The sequence below is a fragment of the Mytilus galloprovincialis genome, chromosome 2 (assembly GCF_965363235.1).
Source record: "Mytilus galloprovincialis chromosome 2, xbMytGall1.hap1.1, whole genome shotgun sequence".
Classification (NCBI taxonomy): domain Eukaryota; kingdom Metazoa; phylum Mollusca; class Bivalvia; order Mytilida; family Mytilidae; genus Mytilus; species Mytilus galloprovincialis.
Window position 1 is genome coordinate 95,656,884 of NC_134839.1, and position 16,657 is coordinate 95,673,540.

Sequence of the window (16,657 nt, forward strand, 5' to 3'; positions counted from 1 at the left end):
ACGGCAATAAAACGACTGTTTTGTTGCTTAATTTTTCTCTGATGCGTCATAAGTACCATGCAAAGTATATTACAACAATATTATATTGCAAAAGTCGTGCAAGTTCGTTAAACGGAATTGTCCTGACGCTGTGCTGGTGATAAGAAAAACGGTCCTAGTTCTGTGCCTTTATATTTTAGTTAAAAGTGGCATATATTCAAGATCATTGATGCTGTACTGTTATTGACTAATTAACTGTTGTCTGCTTTCTTGAAATTGACATTGTTGTGAATCTGTTTACTGTTATTATGAGAGAAAAAATACCCCTATTTTTTTTTTATTTTTTTTTTAAATTAACTGTAATCTTATTTATTGGCCTGTTAATGGAACCCTTCTTGTCCCCTTTTAAGATAAGAAAATATGTTTACGATTTTCGGGATTACCATCATTTTGCAAGATCACCAAAATACGTTGTAATTTTTACAATACTTATATAAAGTAGATGATGTGTATGTTTGTTGTCATTGGACAAATTTCCATAAGAAACCAAAGGAAGTATGTGTTAACAACCATACGTCATCGTACGTTCTTCAACAATAACCCATAAAATAAAAATGTAAAAGGTTTTGCATAAAAATGGAGAGCAAAAATATATATATATTTTTTTTTTTTACATAAATAAGGCCGTTAGTTTTCTCGTTTGAATTGTTTTACAGTGTCTTATCGGGGTCTTTTATAGCTGACTATGCGGTATGGGCTTTGCTCATTGTTGAATGCCGTACGGTGACCTATAGTTGTTAATGTATGTGTCATTATGGTCTTTTGTGGATAGTTGTCTCGTTTGCAATCATACCACATCTTCTTTTTTATAAAACAATACAAATCTACACACACAAAAAACTGGCTTAATTTCAACTGTTTATCAACCCGAATCGCTATAAGATCATATATAAGCTCACCTGTGTCGAGGGGTCGTGTGAGGTTCATGTATTGTCTTGGTGTCCGCAATTACAAAAAGATCTTTTCTGAAATTACTTGACCAAATGTTACCAAATGATTTTTCAAGAGTGAATCTAGGAAAAACAATATTCATCAACAAACATGACCACTGTCTGTTAAAATGTATTCGAGTTTTTAGTTACAGCCTATTCCATTGAGTATGTAGGCAAAGGTAATATCTTTGGTTAGCTTGCTTGTTAACTAAACCGTGAAGTCATTGTTAGGTAAGGTATACTACCCTCCTTTCGAAGTAGCCTGGTCCTACAGACAGAAAGGTGTGTCATTTGTCGGACTAGTCTACTTTTAAAGTAGGGTAGTTTACATAACCTAGCAATGACTTTTCTGTTCAGCAAGCAAGATAACCAAAGATATTCCCTTTGTCTACACACTCATTGAAATCGGCTTTAATATTGCAAAAGTTCAAGCAATTAGGGTAAAACTTACCGAGTAAAAAAAAATCAAAAGTCTGATGTCTATCTACCTTGCACATTTCAGAAAATTCAGATCAGATAACGAAACTGGGTCCAGCAACATTTATAAGCAATTTAAGATTTTGACCCCACAGTTTCCATTCACCACAAATATTCTCTTTACAACGAATCATTTTAAATACAAAAATACCAGTTGCAGCCTTTTGTTTATCTATTAATATATGTATACGGATAAAGTTATGAAAGGCAGCAGGGTCACCAGGGTGAGGAGTCCATGTCATCTGAAATAAATGCTAAGCATAGATCTAGAAAGCGACATATAATCATGACATTAAAAAAACTCTCTTCTTTTCGACTTTTTTCGAACAAATTGACACATAAAATGGATTATATAGTATTGTGGAATATTTAACTTGTGTTCAATTCATTGGTTACACCTTTTACTAGGATAACAATCCTGTCAAGTATGAGCTGGGTAAAATATTTCAGAAAAGAAGATGGAAATGAGGAAGTTTCCGTGCGTCAGGTGCAACAGCATACGAACAGCTAACATGCCTCGTCAGGATGGAAGCTAAAAAGTCCACGAAAATTTGATTTAAAACCTTTATTCGTTCCAACAAAGTTATTGAGATTTTGTTGAGGATTTAACCATCTACGACAACAAGAATTTTTTTTTAGAATTTACAGCTCTTCTATAAATATATGCATGGCAAACCATTGATCAGATTGCTTGCTATGATTGTTTGGATATTTTTAAACGACAGGTAAGTAGTCTGTTTACCTTATACTAGAATTTGTTTGGACAATAAACATTAACTTCAATTCCTGTCAGTTAGTATTTGTCCAATCAAATCCCAGTATTAATTGAAACTCCGCCTACCTATTGTTTGAAAACATCCAAGCAAACAAGTCAATCAAAGGTTTTTTTTGCATGCTTTTATAGAAGAGCTGTACTATATAATGCAAATAAGCGTTTAAGTCTTTCGCCAAAAAATACTATCAATTTCTTTTTGTCCTATGTAAACTTCCGTACCATTTCCTTCCATTCATGATCATTAAATTGAACTGTAAAATATTTCTTGGTACCTTCTTAATTCCTTTATAAGTCTTGTGTAAACATAATTATGACAATAACTGTTGTGAGCACAAGATTCACTGCACACTTTTAAAGTTCTGCTTCATCAAACATTAAAATGTGAACTTAAGTTTTGAGACTTTTTTAATCGACACGATTGGGATTTTTGTATATGAGAACATGGTTTATCTATTAGTTGAAAATGCGGCTTTGAACTAGCTTTCAGTACCTGCGAGCATTCGTTGTTCAATAATGTGTGTCTTTGTGTTATTATTTTATGTGATAAATTGTTGTGTTGGTACACCACTGTAACAATGAAGGAGGAAATGAGGAGGGTTGGTTGGGTTGAAGTGGGGAGGGGTATGCGGAGCGCTAACAAACATGTCTATGCGGCATGGGCTTTGATCATTGTTGAAGCATCAATGTAAGGGGCATTTAATATCTTAATAAAACTATTCTTATTTTAGATACTATATATTGTTATCTGATACTGGACGAAAAATGTTGCCCTTTTATGTAATTGTGTAATACAAGTTACGATCATTTGAAAACACATATTAAACAGCCAAATGGATGCACAAGAGCTAAAATAGGCGTCATAGATTCTATTGACTACAATTATCTGCCCAATTTTATTGATGTTGTAACATTTGTTTCAAATATGACCAACTTCTTATCCAAAATCACCAGCACCGTATCAGGACCCACCAGCACAATGACAGGACCCACCAGCACAGTATCAGGACATGAATAAATTGAGAAAATGCTAAATTTTGATAAATTGCAGTTTTTTTCACAAAATAGTTTTGTTGTGTGGATTGCGGTATAGAAAGCGTACTCTATGATCATTTTTGTTTTATTTTTTCAGTTCTAGATTTTCTGAAAATGAGCATTTTTGTGTTACGCTTACTGAAACAGTTTAGAGGGTCAACTTTTTAATGGTTTATATATGAACCCATAAGAAACAAAATTGAAAAATCTCAACTGTTTTCTTCCATTTTTTATGAGTGAAAACGTCAAAAATCACCATTTTCGTCTTTGTTGACATTTTTTCATTGATCACCAGCACCCGTCAGGACCGAATCACCAGCACAGAACGTTCTCTCGCAGGACAACCATACCCACCGTGTATAAAGTCAACCTGTAGCTTTGATATTTAAAACTGATAGAATCTGAACCGAGATGATGTATCAAATATTCTTGCTTTGTATGTTTTCAAGACAAAATATTGAACTCAAACACACCCTAACATAAAAATGTGCAATCGATTTTCTCTTTTCGATACAATTGTTACCCATTTTTTAGAATTGTTTCTCGAGTCACATAATGGAAGGGCAGACACGCAAATTACTTAACTAATAGATTGTTATGTTCTCCGTCCGTGGTATTTTTTTCAAAAAAAAAATCAAGGGTTATGCATTTTCTACATCCAACTTGATATATACAGTCGGAAACCCGGTTGAAATAGAACAAAAGAGTCGAAGCTCTTTGTTAGAGAAGGCGATAAATGTGTACTGTAATGTTTACTATGGGACAAAAATTTTAAAAGTTAATAGAAACAAACAAAATTGCAATTTTCTTCTCAATTTATTTTAAAAACATCATTTGCATAAGTTTTCAATTTATCTAGTACATAGTTAAGCAGAACAATTAGATTTCAAGTCGACGACATGGGTATCTTTCAAGTTGGATGAAGAAAATGCATAACCTCCGATTTTTTTTGAAAAAATTACCACGGACGGAAAACATACCAATCTATTAGTTCAAAAATTTTCGTGTCTGCCCTTCCATTATGTGACTCAAGAAAAAATTCCAAAAAATGGGTAACAATTGTATCGAAAAGAGAAAATCGAGTGCACCTTTTTATGTTAGGGCGTGTTTGAGTTGAATATTTTGTCTTGATATCGTACAAAGTAAGATTATTTCATACATCGTCTCGCTTCAGATTCTATTATTTTTATATATCAAAGCTACAGATTGACTTTATAACACAAACAAAATAACAGTACTAAAAGATGAAATACATGGGTCAAGTGAAATACCTATCTAATTAAAAACCAATTCTTCAAAGAACAATTGAAGGTCTTTCCACCTCGATAATAAGAATGAAATTTAAAAAACGATGTTAGAAAATGTCACTCCTTGTTGATGTTATTTAGTTCTTCGAATTGATATAAAAAAAACATTAGATTAATAGGTATATATGCAGAAGAATTAATTGTTTTAGTATGAACAGAAAATAATTTTAAGCAAAGGTCAAAATCTAGAACGTCAAATTGACCTTTGACCTTGACCTCAATTTCAAGGTCATAGGTCAGTGATCTCAAATCAAAAGACCCAAGGTCAATCATTTGTATGGTTGTGGAGAAATACTGATTTCAAATACATAAGGGGAGAAAACTCCTATAAGGGTTAACCAAAACACTTCGACTGAAATAGGTTGAAGTTGCGCCTTTTTGTAAACAGTAATTTGGCAAACAAATCATATCATTAACTGTAACAGTTTCTTTTGAATAACGATAACATGACCTTGACCTTCGACCTTGATCTCAATTTCAAGGTCATAGGTCAGTGAACTCAAAACGGAAGACCGGAGGTCAATCACTTGTATGGTTGTGGAGAAATACTGATTTGAAATACATAAGGGGAGAAAACTCCTTTAAGGGTTAACCAAAACACTGACTGAAAAAGGTGGAAGTTGCGCCTTATTGTAAACAGTTATTTGGCAAACACATCATATCATTTACTGTCACAGTTTCTGTGGAATAACGATGACAACCAAAATTCAAAATTTAGAACATGACCTTGACCTTTGACCTTGACCCCAATTTCCTTCAAATGGACCAAGGATTTCATATCACAAGACTGTAGGCCTCTACGACTTATAACGTATGAGTTTATCCAACAAATCGCATATCTTAAATTTTCAAAGGGAAATAACTCCCATAAGATGTCTTCCGATCACTCAAGTCAAAATAAACAAAATCATTCTCAAGAGTAGACAAACAATTTGGTGAAAACAGTTTGCTATAATCTTTTACGGTTTTAAAGATATAGCGATAACAAGAAAAAAGGGACGCAGGGAGATAACTCCTATAAGAATAAGTGTTCGGTCACACAGGGTGAGTTTTGAAACCCTCATTACTGTACAACATCATTGGCCAAAAATTCCTTTCGATATGTTGTAAGACAAAAAAGCATCTCAGGCGGCAGAAGAAGAAGAATAAAAAAAAAAAAAAAAAAAAATAATCAGAAGAAAAACAAAAGGTCTTTCCACGAAAAGTGGAAAGTCCTAATGAGTCACAAAAACAGAGAAGGTGTGTTCGAATAGCTAATTTTTTACTGAAAGTTCTTGACTACACTTTTTCAAGTTGGATGATGAAAATGCATATCTTTGAAAAATATAATTTTTTGTGTGTGAAAACTACGGTTTATACACTAAAAAAAAATCTAGTCTGCCCTTCAACGAAATTTTTTATTAGAATTTTTTCAAATGTTTATGAGTTTTCGAAAATTCCACCTGACAACCGATCAGACAATAGTTTTAAGTTGAATCAATGCAGACAAGATCATTGACTGATGCTCATTAGCTAGTTGATACATTTGTCTTTTAAAATACAACTAACATATAAGGATCGTAATGGTGCACCTGACAACCGATCAGAAAAAACTCTATTTAGTTAATCATTTGAACTAGGTCAAATTTATTTGAGTAACATACACAGGTCTCTCTAAAATTGAAAAAAACAATCAACAAAATTGAATTTACATAAAATTAAAATTTTGGAACATTAGTCACCTTTACCTAAACTTTTACTAGGGAAACATCCAGACTCATGCCAAATTAACCAAACATACAGAGAGAAAAGTAATTAAGGTCCATTAATCAAAATCAATCCTTTAAACTTTTATTATGCAAAACATGCTAAAGATAATTTATTAATGGTAAAAAGACCAATCACCAATACTTTAAATTTCAGTTAGACATTGAAGTGATAAAAAAACAGATAACTGTTTTAGCATACCATTATCATTCATGCACAGCAATTATTGTGCACTCAAAGAAATTAAGTGTATGATAACAGAAACGTGTAAAACTACAGGGTTACAATCCAAAAACAACTTTTCTGCACACGTCAGTCTATTTTAAGCAGCTTAAACTTTCACCTTATTTATACTGTTATACATACATCAATTCAATAAATGTATTTTGACCATTTATGATATCCAAGCAAGGTTGCAAATACATTTAAGGTACATTATATCAAAGTTTGTCTTCTAACTCAAATCAAATCTGATACCAAATGAGGCAGTATTACTCATTTTGCAAGTATGCATCATATACTGAATTAATCACTTTTAAAATGCATGCATTGTGATCCTTATATGAATATTACTTGAATTTAACAAGGTCCTGTACAAAACATCAATTTCAAGTTGGGTACTAGTATTTGAATATTATTTAATATTAAGCAAAACCTAAAAAAGTAATTAAAATGGTGATTTTTTGGAACTAATATTCATAGTATCATCAGCATTAGCATCCATGAATATGGTTCTGTAACAGACCTATCAAATGGCACCATACAAAACATCAAAATCTTTTAACTCTTTGGTAATTTATATATTATACTTGAATAGTAAATATTAAAATCAGCAAAATCAACCTCTTGACTTGTATTCTATGATCAATGACATAGTGGTTTTTTTCTCAAAAGGTTTGTCAAATTAACAACACAAGAATGGTGATAAACATAGTACTTGTATTGACTGTTGTCATAGGCAAGACAAGCATACATGTCAGACAATATTTCAAGATAATAAAAGCAACATCTTAAAATAATTTGGATATATATCTAATATATTACAAACATAAAAGTGAAAAAATAAACTAAGAAGTCAACAAAATTTAAGTACTTTTAAAGAAATAGTAAGTAAAGTAAGTATTTGTTAGCATTAAGTAGATAATAATTCTGAACTCAGCAGAAAAAAAGTACAACTAAGAATACAATACAACTCATTCATCTCAAATAGTGTAGCTTTGATAAAAATATATATGGAATACATTGAATTAGCATAAGAAAACAAATTCATCTACATTTTGGAGCACAAATAGCATCACCAATTGTTCCTTATAGCCTGTAGAGGCAACCTAATTTTCAATAATATTGACTTAAAGGATAGGAAACAGATTATAATTTTATTTTACATTCTTCTTCAGCATGTTGAACTTGAACTAATGAATAAAAAATATTCAATATTCATTTCCAATTTCAACAATTTGTATGCAGAATCTTACAAAACTCTGTTACACCCACTGTTCTTTCACCTTAATGAAGGCCTTTCTCCAATAATATGTACTTTACATTAAATGCATTATGCAAAGCATACATTTATGTAGACTTTCAGATGATTATGACTAGAAAATTACAAATTATATATACATGAATGATATAGCAGGAATAAATATACAGTGACCCCATTTTTTTCTTTCTATATTCTGAATAAAATACAATGAGATAAAGAGTAAAAATAACATCTGTTAATTGATTAAAGCTAACTACATGGATTTCTCTTAATTATAACCCAGTACATGGAAAACTTGCACAAATAAAGAATACTGTTGGCAAATAAATTATCTATGTGTATGACAGAAAATTAATAAAATTGAAAACCTCAAGAAGGACATCTCATAATGGAATTTATGAATACCATGAATTATATCTAAAAACATCTTTTCAGGAATTGAAAAAAAAACTCTATCTAATTAATCATTTGAACTAGGTCAAATTTATTTGAGTAACATACACAGGTCTCTCTAAAATTGAAAAAAACAATCAACAAAATTGAATTTACATAAAATTAAAATTTTGGAACATGTGTCACCTTTACCCAAACTATCAAACAAAATCAAAATTAGAAACAGGAAAAGTGAAATCAGAATTTTTTTATATAAACTAAACCTACCAGAACAAAAGTTCAGATACAAAATAGGGATAATTGTAAGAGTCATGATTTCATTGATATCTATGGATTTAAAAGAAATGAAAAATCTTGAACGCTTTCAGTATCAGGAATAACACCACTAATTCATAGCTCCTTTACTTTCTATGTTAAATTCTGCGACTTCAGGAATTAATAGCTATTTTGTAATAAGTTTAAATAGAGTGATCAACATTTCAGAGGCCCTTCATGGTGTTTTTCAAGTAATCACATAATCACAATTTTTTTGTCAATATAATCACATAATCGATAATTGTGTTTAAACAAGCATAATCAAATAATAAAATAATCATGAAATATTTAATCTAGTAATCAAATAATCACTAAAAAAATGGCCAAGTACTCACATAATCACAAGAGTGCACACGCTGAAATGTCTCGCCTTCTATACTAATCATTGATATTATGTTGATAGTCCTAAGTAAAAAGCTAAGCTTTAAAACAACTGTACCATAAACTTAACATTAACCAAGATAACTAAACAAAGACCAATGAACCTTGAAAATGAGGTAAAGGTCAGATGAACCATGCCAGGCAGACATGTACAGCTAACAATGCTTCTATACAACATATATAGTTGACCTATTACTTATAGTTTGGAAAAATAGACCAAAACACAAAAACTTAACACTGTGCAATGAACCGTGAAAATGAGGTCACGGTCAAATAAAACCTGCGCGACTGACATAAAGATCATTAAATATTTCCATACACCAAATATAGTTGACCTATGGCATATAGTATTAGATAAAAAGACCAAAACTCAAAAACTTAACTTTGACCACTGAACCATGAAAATGAGGTCAAGGTCACATGACATCTGCCCGCTAGACATGTACACCTTACAATCATTCCATACAACAAATATAGTAGACCTATTGCATTAAGTATGAGAACAACAGACCAAAACACAAAAATTGAACTATAACCACTGAACCATGAAAATGAGGTCAAGGTCAGATGACACCTGCCAGTTAGACATGTACACCTTACAGTCCTTCCATACACCGAATATACTAGCCCTATTGCTTATAGTATCTGAGATATGGACTTGACCACCAAAACTTAACCTTGTTCACTGATCCATGAAATGAGGTCGAGGTCAAGTGAAAACTGTCTGACAGACATGAGGACCTTGCAAGGTACGCACATATCAAATATAGTTATCCTATTACTTATAATAAGAGAGAATTCAACATTACAAAAAATTTGAACTTTTTTTTCAAGTGGTCACTGAACCATGAAAATGAGGTCAAGGACATTGGACATGTGACTGACGGAAACTTCGTAACATGAGGCATCTATATACAAAGTATGAAGCATCCAGGTCTTCCATCTTCTAAAATATAAAGCTTTTAAGAAGTTAGCTAACGCCGCCGCCGTAGCCGCCGCCGGATCACTATCCCTATGTCGAGCTTTCTGCAACAAAAGTTGCAGGCTCGACAAAAACCCCAAATATCTAACTTATTGACAAAATAACAATTATGCGTAGAAACTATTTTTTTTTAAATATGTACTACATTACTTTCTTGTATGTTCTTTCTGACTGAACCAAATAGTGGTCGTATAAATACCATAATGTTGCTTTAATTGCCAAATAAATCTACAATGCATAAGCTGATCAATTCAGTGCAATCATGATCTCACTAACATATCATGAACACAGTATTTGACAAAAAAATCATCATTTCATACTTGCCTTTTGGTGATGTCAAGTTGTATGGATACAAGATACAACCTTTATATTGAAAAAAATTGAAATTTGAATCAAATCAATAACTATGTAAAATGCATCATGCAACTCAGCATATTATGCTACATAATGTATTTTACATAGATATTGTTGATAAATTAGATACAATCCAAGTAAACTTATAGATCATATGAATAAATGTATTCTAAAAGGTTATCAATTCAACATTATAATTAGATTTTTGAATATTATTTATATGTTTTCAAACAAAAAACAAAGATTTTTTAATTAATAAATTATAACATAACTATTATTTTTTGCTATACAGCTATGAACAATTACTGTCCTACATTCTGTCAAAACTTATATTTTGACATTTACATAAAAGATCATGTTTTTTCATTCTTTACACTAAATCTATTGGATGTGTACTAATTGATATTTTAGTCTTGGATACATTAATTTTTTAATTAGTTGTTATTGGCTTAGAACTAGTTTTCAGTAACTATGAGTACTCTTAGATTGGTACTTTGTGTCTTAATTTTCTTGTATTAGATCTTTTTTGTGTGCTTTGTGGAGATCTGATGATTCAAGCCTTTTTTCAAATGATTTTGATAGAATGTTCTTGGGTTGTTCTGTTGTTCCACTGCCTCTGATTAGAGGAAAGTTGGATGCCTGTAAAAGTGTTTAAACCCTTCACATTCTGTATGTGCCTTTTCCAAATCAGATGCCTATAATTCAATGATTGTTGATTCTTGCTGTAAATCACGTTTTTGTTTGTTTATTGGATTTCACGGATTTTAAAAGCTTTTAAATAACAGAGGCAAAAATAATTCTTAAAGCGAAAAATTAAATGCTAGATGTTGATAGACATTTATATACATGTGATCTATAAGTAGATAATAGTAATACAATTTAAAGTAAAATTTAACCTAGTTGTTTTTCTTGAGATGCTTTGTTGAGGTATTTTTCATTTCTTCTTGATTCCTGCTTTTATCATTCTTAATATCTTTCTGCATTACTTCATTGCTAGACAGTTTAATATTGAAATTTTCTGAAATGTAATCAGCTATATATCCACCAATAAAAGGTCCAATCCAATAGACAAAAACATGTTCTACATTGGAGGTTCCATAGCATCCAAATGTGTATCCTGTTGCTAGGGCGGGTTGATTGTACATTCCAGTATAATGCACACCTAAAAATAAAGCAGAGAAGTTGGTTTAAAAATATGCCCCTGCATCATATTAATAAGAAACAAAGGCTAATAGTCTGTGAATAAAAACAAATACAAAATCTTTTGGTTTATTGAGCATTTTGTCAGGAATGTAACTACCTGTACTAAATGAACAAATTAGATTTTGGAATGACATATCCCCAAATACCTGCAACTCCCCTTGAACATGTACATGTAAATACATGTTTGAGTAACCAATAATTAGGAAGGAATTAAGCAATTAAAGTAAGATTAAAATATATTGTGCAGTTCATGTTAAAGAAAAACATTGTACTTTGAAGTTAATTTATGAGTTAATTTATGTAGAGGTTCTAGCTTGTAAGATTTGCTCCAATTCCATCTTTAAAGATATCATTATTGAAGTACAGTCTAAATAGAATTCTTAAAATACTCTTGTGATACAGGGTATTTAACCTCCTAATAATATAACTGCTCTAGCTTGAAAATGTTGAAAAACCATGTACCCTTAAGCTATATGGGTTGGAAGAAAAGACTAACATGCAGATTATTTTTAGCTTTAAAAACTAGGCCAGGTTCATCATTTTCAAATTCCTTATTTTCACAAAAACAGCTACTTAGACTATTTTCAAATTTTGGTTTTAGACTTTACTTTCATGTACTTTTGAAACATATCTAAAAAATATGCATATATTTCGATACAATTGGGTATGAACATCTTTTACTAAATGTGTGAAAGAAATATTTCATTGCACATGCTTATCTCTTGTACTATATAAATAAACTTCAATAACATTTTCATACCTGAACAAACAACAAGTGCAGTGTTGGTCATTTTAATTATGAGGTTGATACGATGATATCTGGATAATGAGAGTGACCATACCCAAACTTCCCATGCAGTTCCCAACATCTCAATCAGAAATCCAAAAAATATAGTGACTTTTAAGTCTGATATACAAGCATTTGATAGCATGTTTTCGAAATCTTCATGAAATTCTAACTGCATAATCTTCTGAGCAAGGTAAAAGGCTGCAAACGCACCATTAACTTGAATAATGATTCGTAAAATGGATTTCCATAATGCCTGCTGGCCTTTTATAGCAAACAGGAAGTTATCAACAGGACTTATATTACCTTCAGTCATCAGCAGGACCGTTAATACATTGATTGGAACCATTATTACACAGTAACCCATGTGGCCATGGTATGTCCTTGTAAGACCAAAGGCAAGAGGGTATGTAAACATGGCAACACTCTTGAAAAAATCCAAGGCATATAATTTGATTGATCCTGGCAGGAATAAATTGGATAACTTGTGCATAATAACAGAGAGAAGCATGACTAACAGACAGAAAATAACAGAGGAAACAGCTGGTGATAGGAAATGGATATCTGGGCTGACAGTCTCCTGTAATAACTCTCTCCACTTCATTTTCTGCAACAAATAAATAATAGAGTTACATAAAAATAAATACATAATACAGTGGCGGATCCAAGGGTTTGAACCCACCATTTTTATCAATGCTTATGTGTTTTTCTATGTTGTGATGTTATGCTATTGTTTCAGAAAAAGGGAGACGGTTTGGATCCATAAAAACGTTTAATCCCGCTGCAAATGTTTACACCTGTCCTAAGTCAGGAATCTGATGTACAGTAGTTGTCGTTTGTTTATGTTATTTATACGTGTTTCTCGTTTCTCGTTTTTTGATTTCGTACAGATTAGACCGTTGGTTTTTCTGTTTGAATGGTTTTACACTAGTAATTTTGGGGCCCTTTATAGCTTGTTGTTCGGAGTGAGCCAAGGCTCCGTGTTGAAGGCCGTACATTGACCTATAATGGTTTACTTTTTTTAAATTGTTATTTGAATGGAGAGTTGTCTCATTGGCACTCACACCACATCTACCTATATCTATTATGAATGGGGACCTCCCCTTTATCAGTCAGGGGACTTACTGAAATAAGTGATTTTTAAATCACTTATTTGAGTAGCAAATTCAAAGTTTTGTCACAAATTGGGATTTTGTAGTTTTTTTCAAAATTTTAAACACATAGGTTTAAATAATATCTTTTAATTAGTAAAATTGAAAAAAAAAATAACTTTTTGCTTCTTTTAAGTAGCAAGGTTTATGCCTTTGATGCTATCATTTAGCTGAAAATTCTATTTTCGCTGAAAAAATGCTATAATAATGGCTTTACATAATGAACTGATACTTTCTTAACAGATTTTTCCCAGCAGTGGGAGTATTTTTCCTGTAAAGTTCAAGGTTTCAAATCTCAGATTATGTAATAAAATTCTACTGTTCGCGATAAAAATTTCACTGTTTGGGGGTGTTAAAATTAGTGGGGGTTATTAAAATAATGATACTTAAATAAGTGATTTTTGGGAAGGAAATTGAGGTATGATACTTAAACAAGTGATTTTAATGTCATTATCCTAGATTCAGTACAAGGTCATCACCTGAAATGACCTGGTCATCCTAGACAACACAGATGTTGGTTCTGATAAGTTTAGAAACATAATTAGTCCCTGGATCATTTGTATTCTATATCTAAAGCTACAATAAGATTAAATCACTTCTTCTAGTGATTAATTTGTACTACTTAAATAGGTGATTCTTAAAGAAAGACAACTCTTACTTCCAAATTTTATGGAAATAATGTTACTTAAACCAGTGATTTAGAAAATCACTCATTTAAGTAAGTCCCCTGACTGTTTATCCTTGTGTTAGAACCCCCCTTTTTAAAAATGGCTAGTTTGCCAAAGATATAATTATGTCATGTTTTGTTCAACTGATTTAGTATTTTTTACACTATAGGCACGATAGCTGGATAATGGAAAATAACTTATCTTAAGAAAATCTTGAACTATGCTTGTTTTGTATTTAAGTAGATTGGGTGTCTTTTTCAGAGCATCCCAGCTGGGCAAGATTCAAAATTACTTCTTTGGTTTAAAAATATTTTACCAAGTATCATTCTACATGTTCAATAAACAAAAATACACCCTCAACTTGAAATTTAAACATTAAACTATAAAAAAAATTAAGAATTGTTAAATGTTTCTAAATATTTTGAAAAATATCTTTCGATCAAAGTGCTTGTAAGCACAGAAGGGTAAAGATTGTTTTAATTTTTTTCAGTGAACATTGCATTGTATAAAGCATTAGTTGTAGTTGATTCAAGTACAATTATGGACAAAGGAAGATTACTCCAATTTTAAAAATTACTTTTAACAATTACATCGTTGATATTATATTCCTGCACCTTAAACAAGTTATGTAACTTCTTGATAAGTTTAGTATAACATTATTTTGTGACTTGAATATATATCTGAGGATGTATTTCATTGAAAAATTTGTTCATTTCAATGTATTTTAATGAAAAAAAATGGTCTGTGACCCCTATTTTTTATATTGAAATATGAGAGTACTTTGCTCAAGAGTTTTATACAGAAGATCAACTAGCTGCGAAAACGTAGCTCTATTGTCCTTTGACTTTTTTTTTTGCCATCTATGGTCAGCAAATATCAAAAATCATCAAAAGGACCTTAAGAGCTACGTTTTCGCAGCTAAAGATCAACATGATAAGAAGATACAATATTGCAATTTATATTAAATGGTATTTCAATGCAGACAATATTGCATGTAATTTTACTATATATCTAGTTCCTGATATAGGTAAATTATGTGCGTCTTTAAACTTTTGTTGGTGTACAGGTTTGACTGTGTACAGAGTAAATGTTGGATATTAAAATAAAGACCATATTTGCTTCTGACATTGTCTGATGAATATGAACTTTTACAAATATATTTGTCAAGCACTGCAGCATTCCAGCTAGCTATATATATATATAGCTGGAATTATATATATATCAGAGGCGGATTTAGGGGGGGGGGGGGGGGGGGGGGGCAGGGCCCCCCCTTTTTGGGAAAACATTTGGTTGCTTATATAGGGAATCAATGAAGCGTGACTGGAGCGGGCCCCCTCTTAGGTCCGTCAGTTGGCCCCCACTTATGAAAATTTCTGGATCCGCCACTGTATATATCTGGTCTAGTGGGTCCAAGGCCTTAAACATTTTTAAACACAATCCTTTCATGTGTATATAATTGCAAGACTCTCTTGCTGCTTTGATTTTATCTCATTTAGGAAATATTGCACACTAGTTAGATTTACCTACATTGGCTACAGATAAGTCCTTATCTCTATTTGGACAATGTTGGATATCAGTGAGACTTGGTGACCTAATAATTTGCGTCTGACACTTGACATTTTTTTACGGCCAATCATTCTTCTCTTGTGATGTCATAACATTGTACAGGAACCACTGTAGTGCAGTACAATATAAGCGAGGATGACACAGTGTGTATGGCATGCTGCTAACCATAGATGTAATAAATACCCATCTATGTTTAAAACTTTTAAAACAGCTTATTTCAAGTTTCTGAAATTCTGTGGTTTCCTTAATTAAATTTTAAGCTAAAAACTGATCAAACCTGACAATACGTACCTACCTGAAAAAAAAATAGGCCTACAAATCTTTCTTTGAGTAACAAAATATATGTCCACTATCAGTCTATGTCGGAGACGAAGAACCGATTCCACGTTGAAGGGACTGTTATGAAAAGGGACAGTAGTGGCTTTAATTTTCATTGACACTTGTCTTCTTCCATATTGACCTCCTACATAAGGAATACCGATATTATTAAACTTGTGCTGTGTGGCTGTTCGTGTCACATTTTTGATCGGAGATTCTGAACCATTTTACATTTGTTTTCTGACAACCATAGTCCAAATAATTATGATCTAAGACATCATTGTTCAAAAACATTTAGCTCCTTGTGTTAACCCAAGCATCTGATAAAAATAGTCTCATAACTTTGACTTTATGGTGAGAAAAAAATACACAAGTAAAACAAATCTACGTTCAATATAGTGAAGACGTTCTTCTTTTTTGATAATAAAATGTTTAGCATATCGGCAGTTAAAAAATTGTCTAGATCTACTTTTTACAAGCATTTGTTTCGGTCTGGAGTGGTCGATAGGGTTTTCTATGTGATGCTATATCGCGTACGTGGTATCCTTGAGCATGTTAAGTTTTGAGTCAGATTTTAAAATCTAAAATCTAAGAGCTTAAAATATGATCTTCAAAATCTCAACTTTGTATGATTTTAAATCTAAAATTTAAACCCTAAAACCTCATTTTTTTTTAAATTGGTAGTCGTCTATTATCTAAAAGGCAGTGGCTATTTGACCGGCACCGGCAAAATAGCAATTTTGCTATT

At 31.7% G+C, this 16,657-nt stretch overlaps 1 protein-coding gene across 2 annotated transcripts; it reads right to left on the reverse strand.

The window, feature by feature from the left end:
• Positions 1-6,159: 6,159 nt before the first annotated feature.
• Positions 6,160-16,052, reverse strand: LOC143064968 (uncharacterized). 2 transcript variants are annotated; one of them, XM_076238212.1, is made up of 3 exons: positions 15,887-16,052; positions 12,180-12,813; positions 6,160-11,378 (listed from the first exon to the last, which is right to left on the reverse strand). In XM_076238212.1, exons 2-3 carry the CDS (start codon positions 12,808-12,810, stop codon positions 11,113-11,115), a joined length of 897 nt encoding a protein of 298 aa, XP_076094327.1. In that variant the 5' UTR covers positions 12,811-12,813; positions 15,887-16,052; the 3' UTR covers positions 6,160-11,112. The 2 variants fall into 2 exon arrangements, with proteins under 2 accessions (XP_076094327.1, XP_076094328.1); XM_076238213.1 differs by lacking the exon at positions 15,887-16,052 and adding an exon at positions 15,553-15,749.
• Positions 16,053-16,657: the final 605 nt, after the last annotated feature.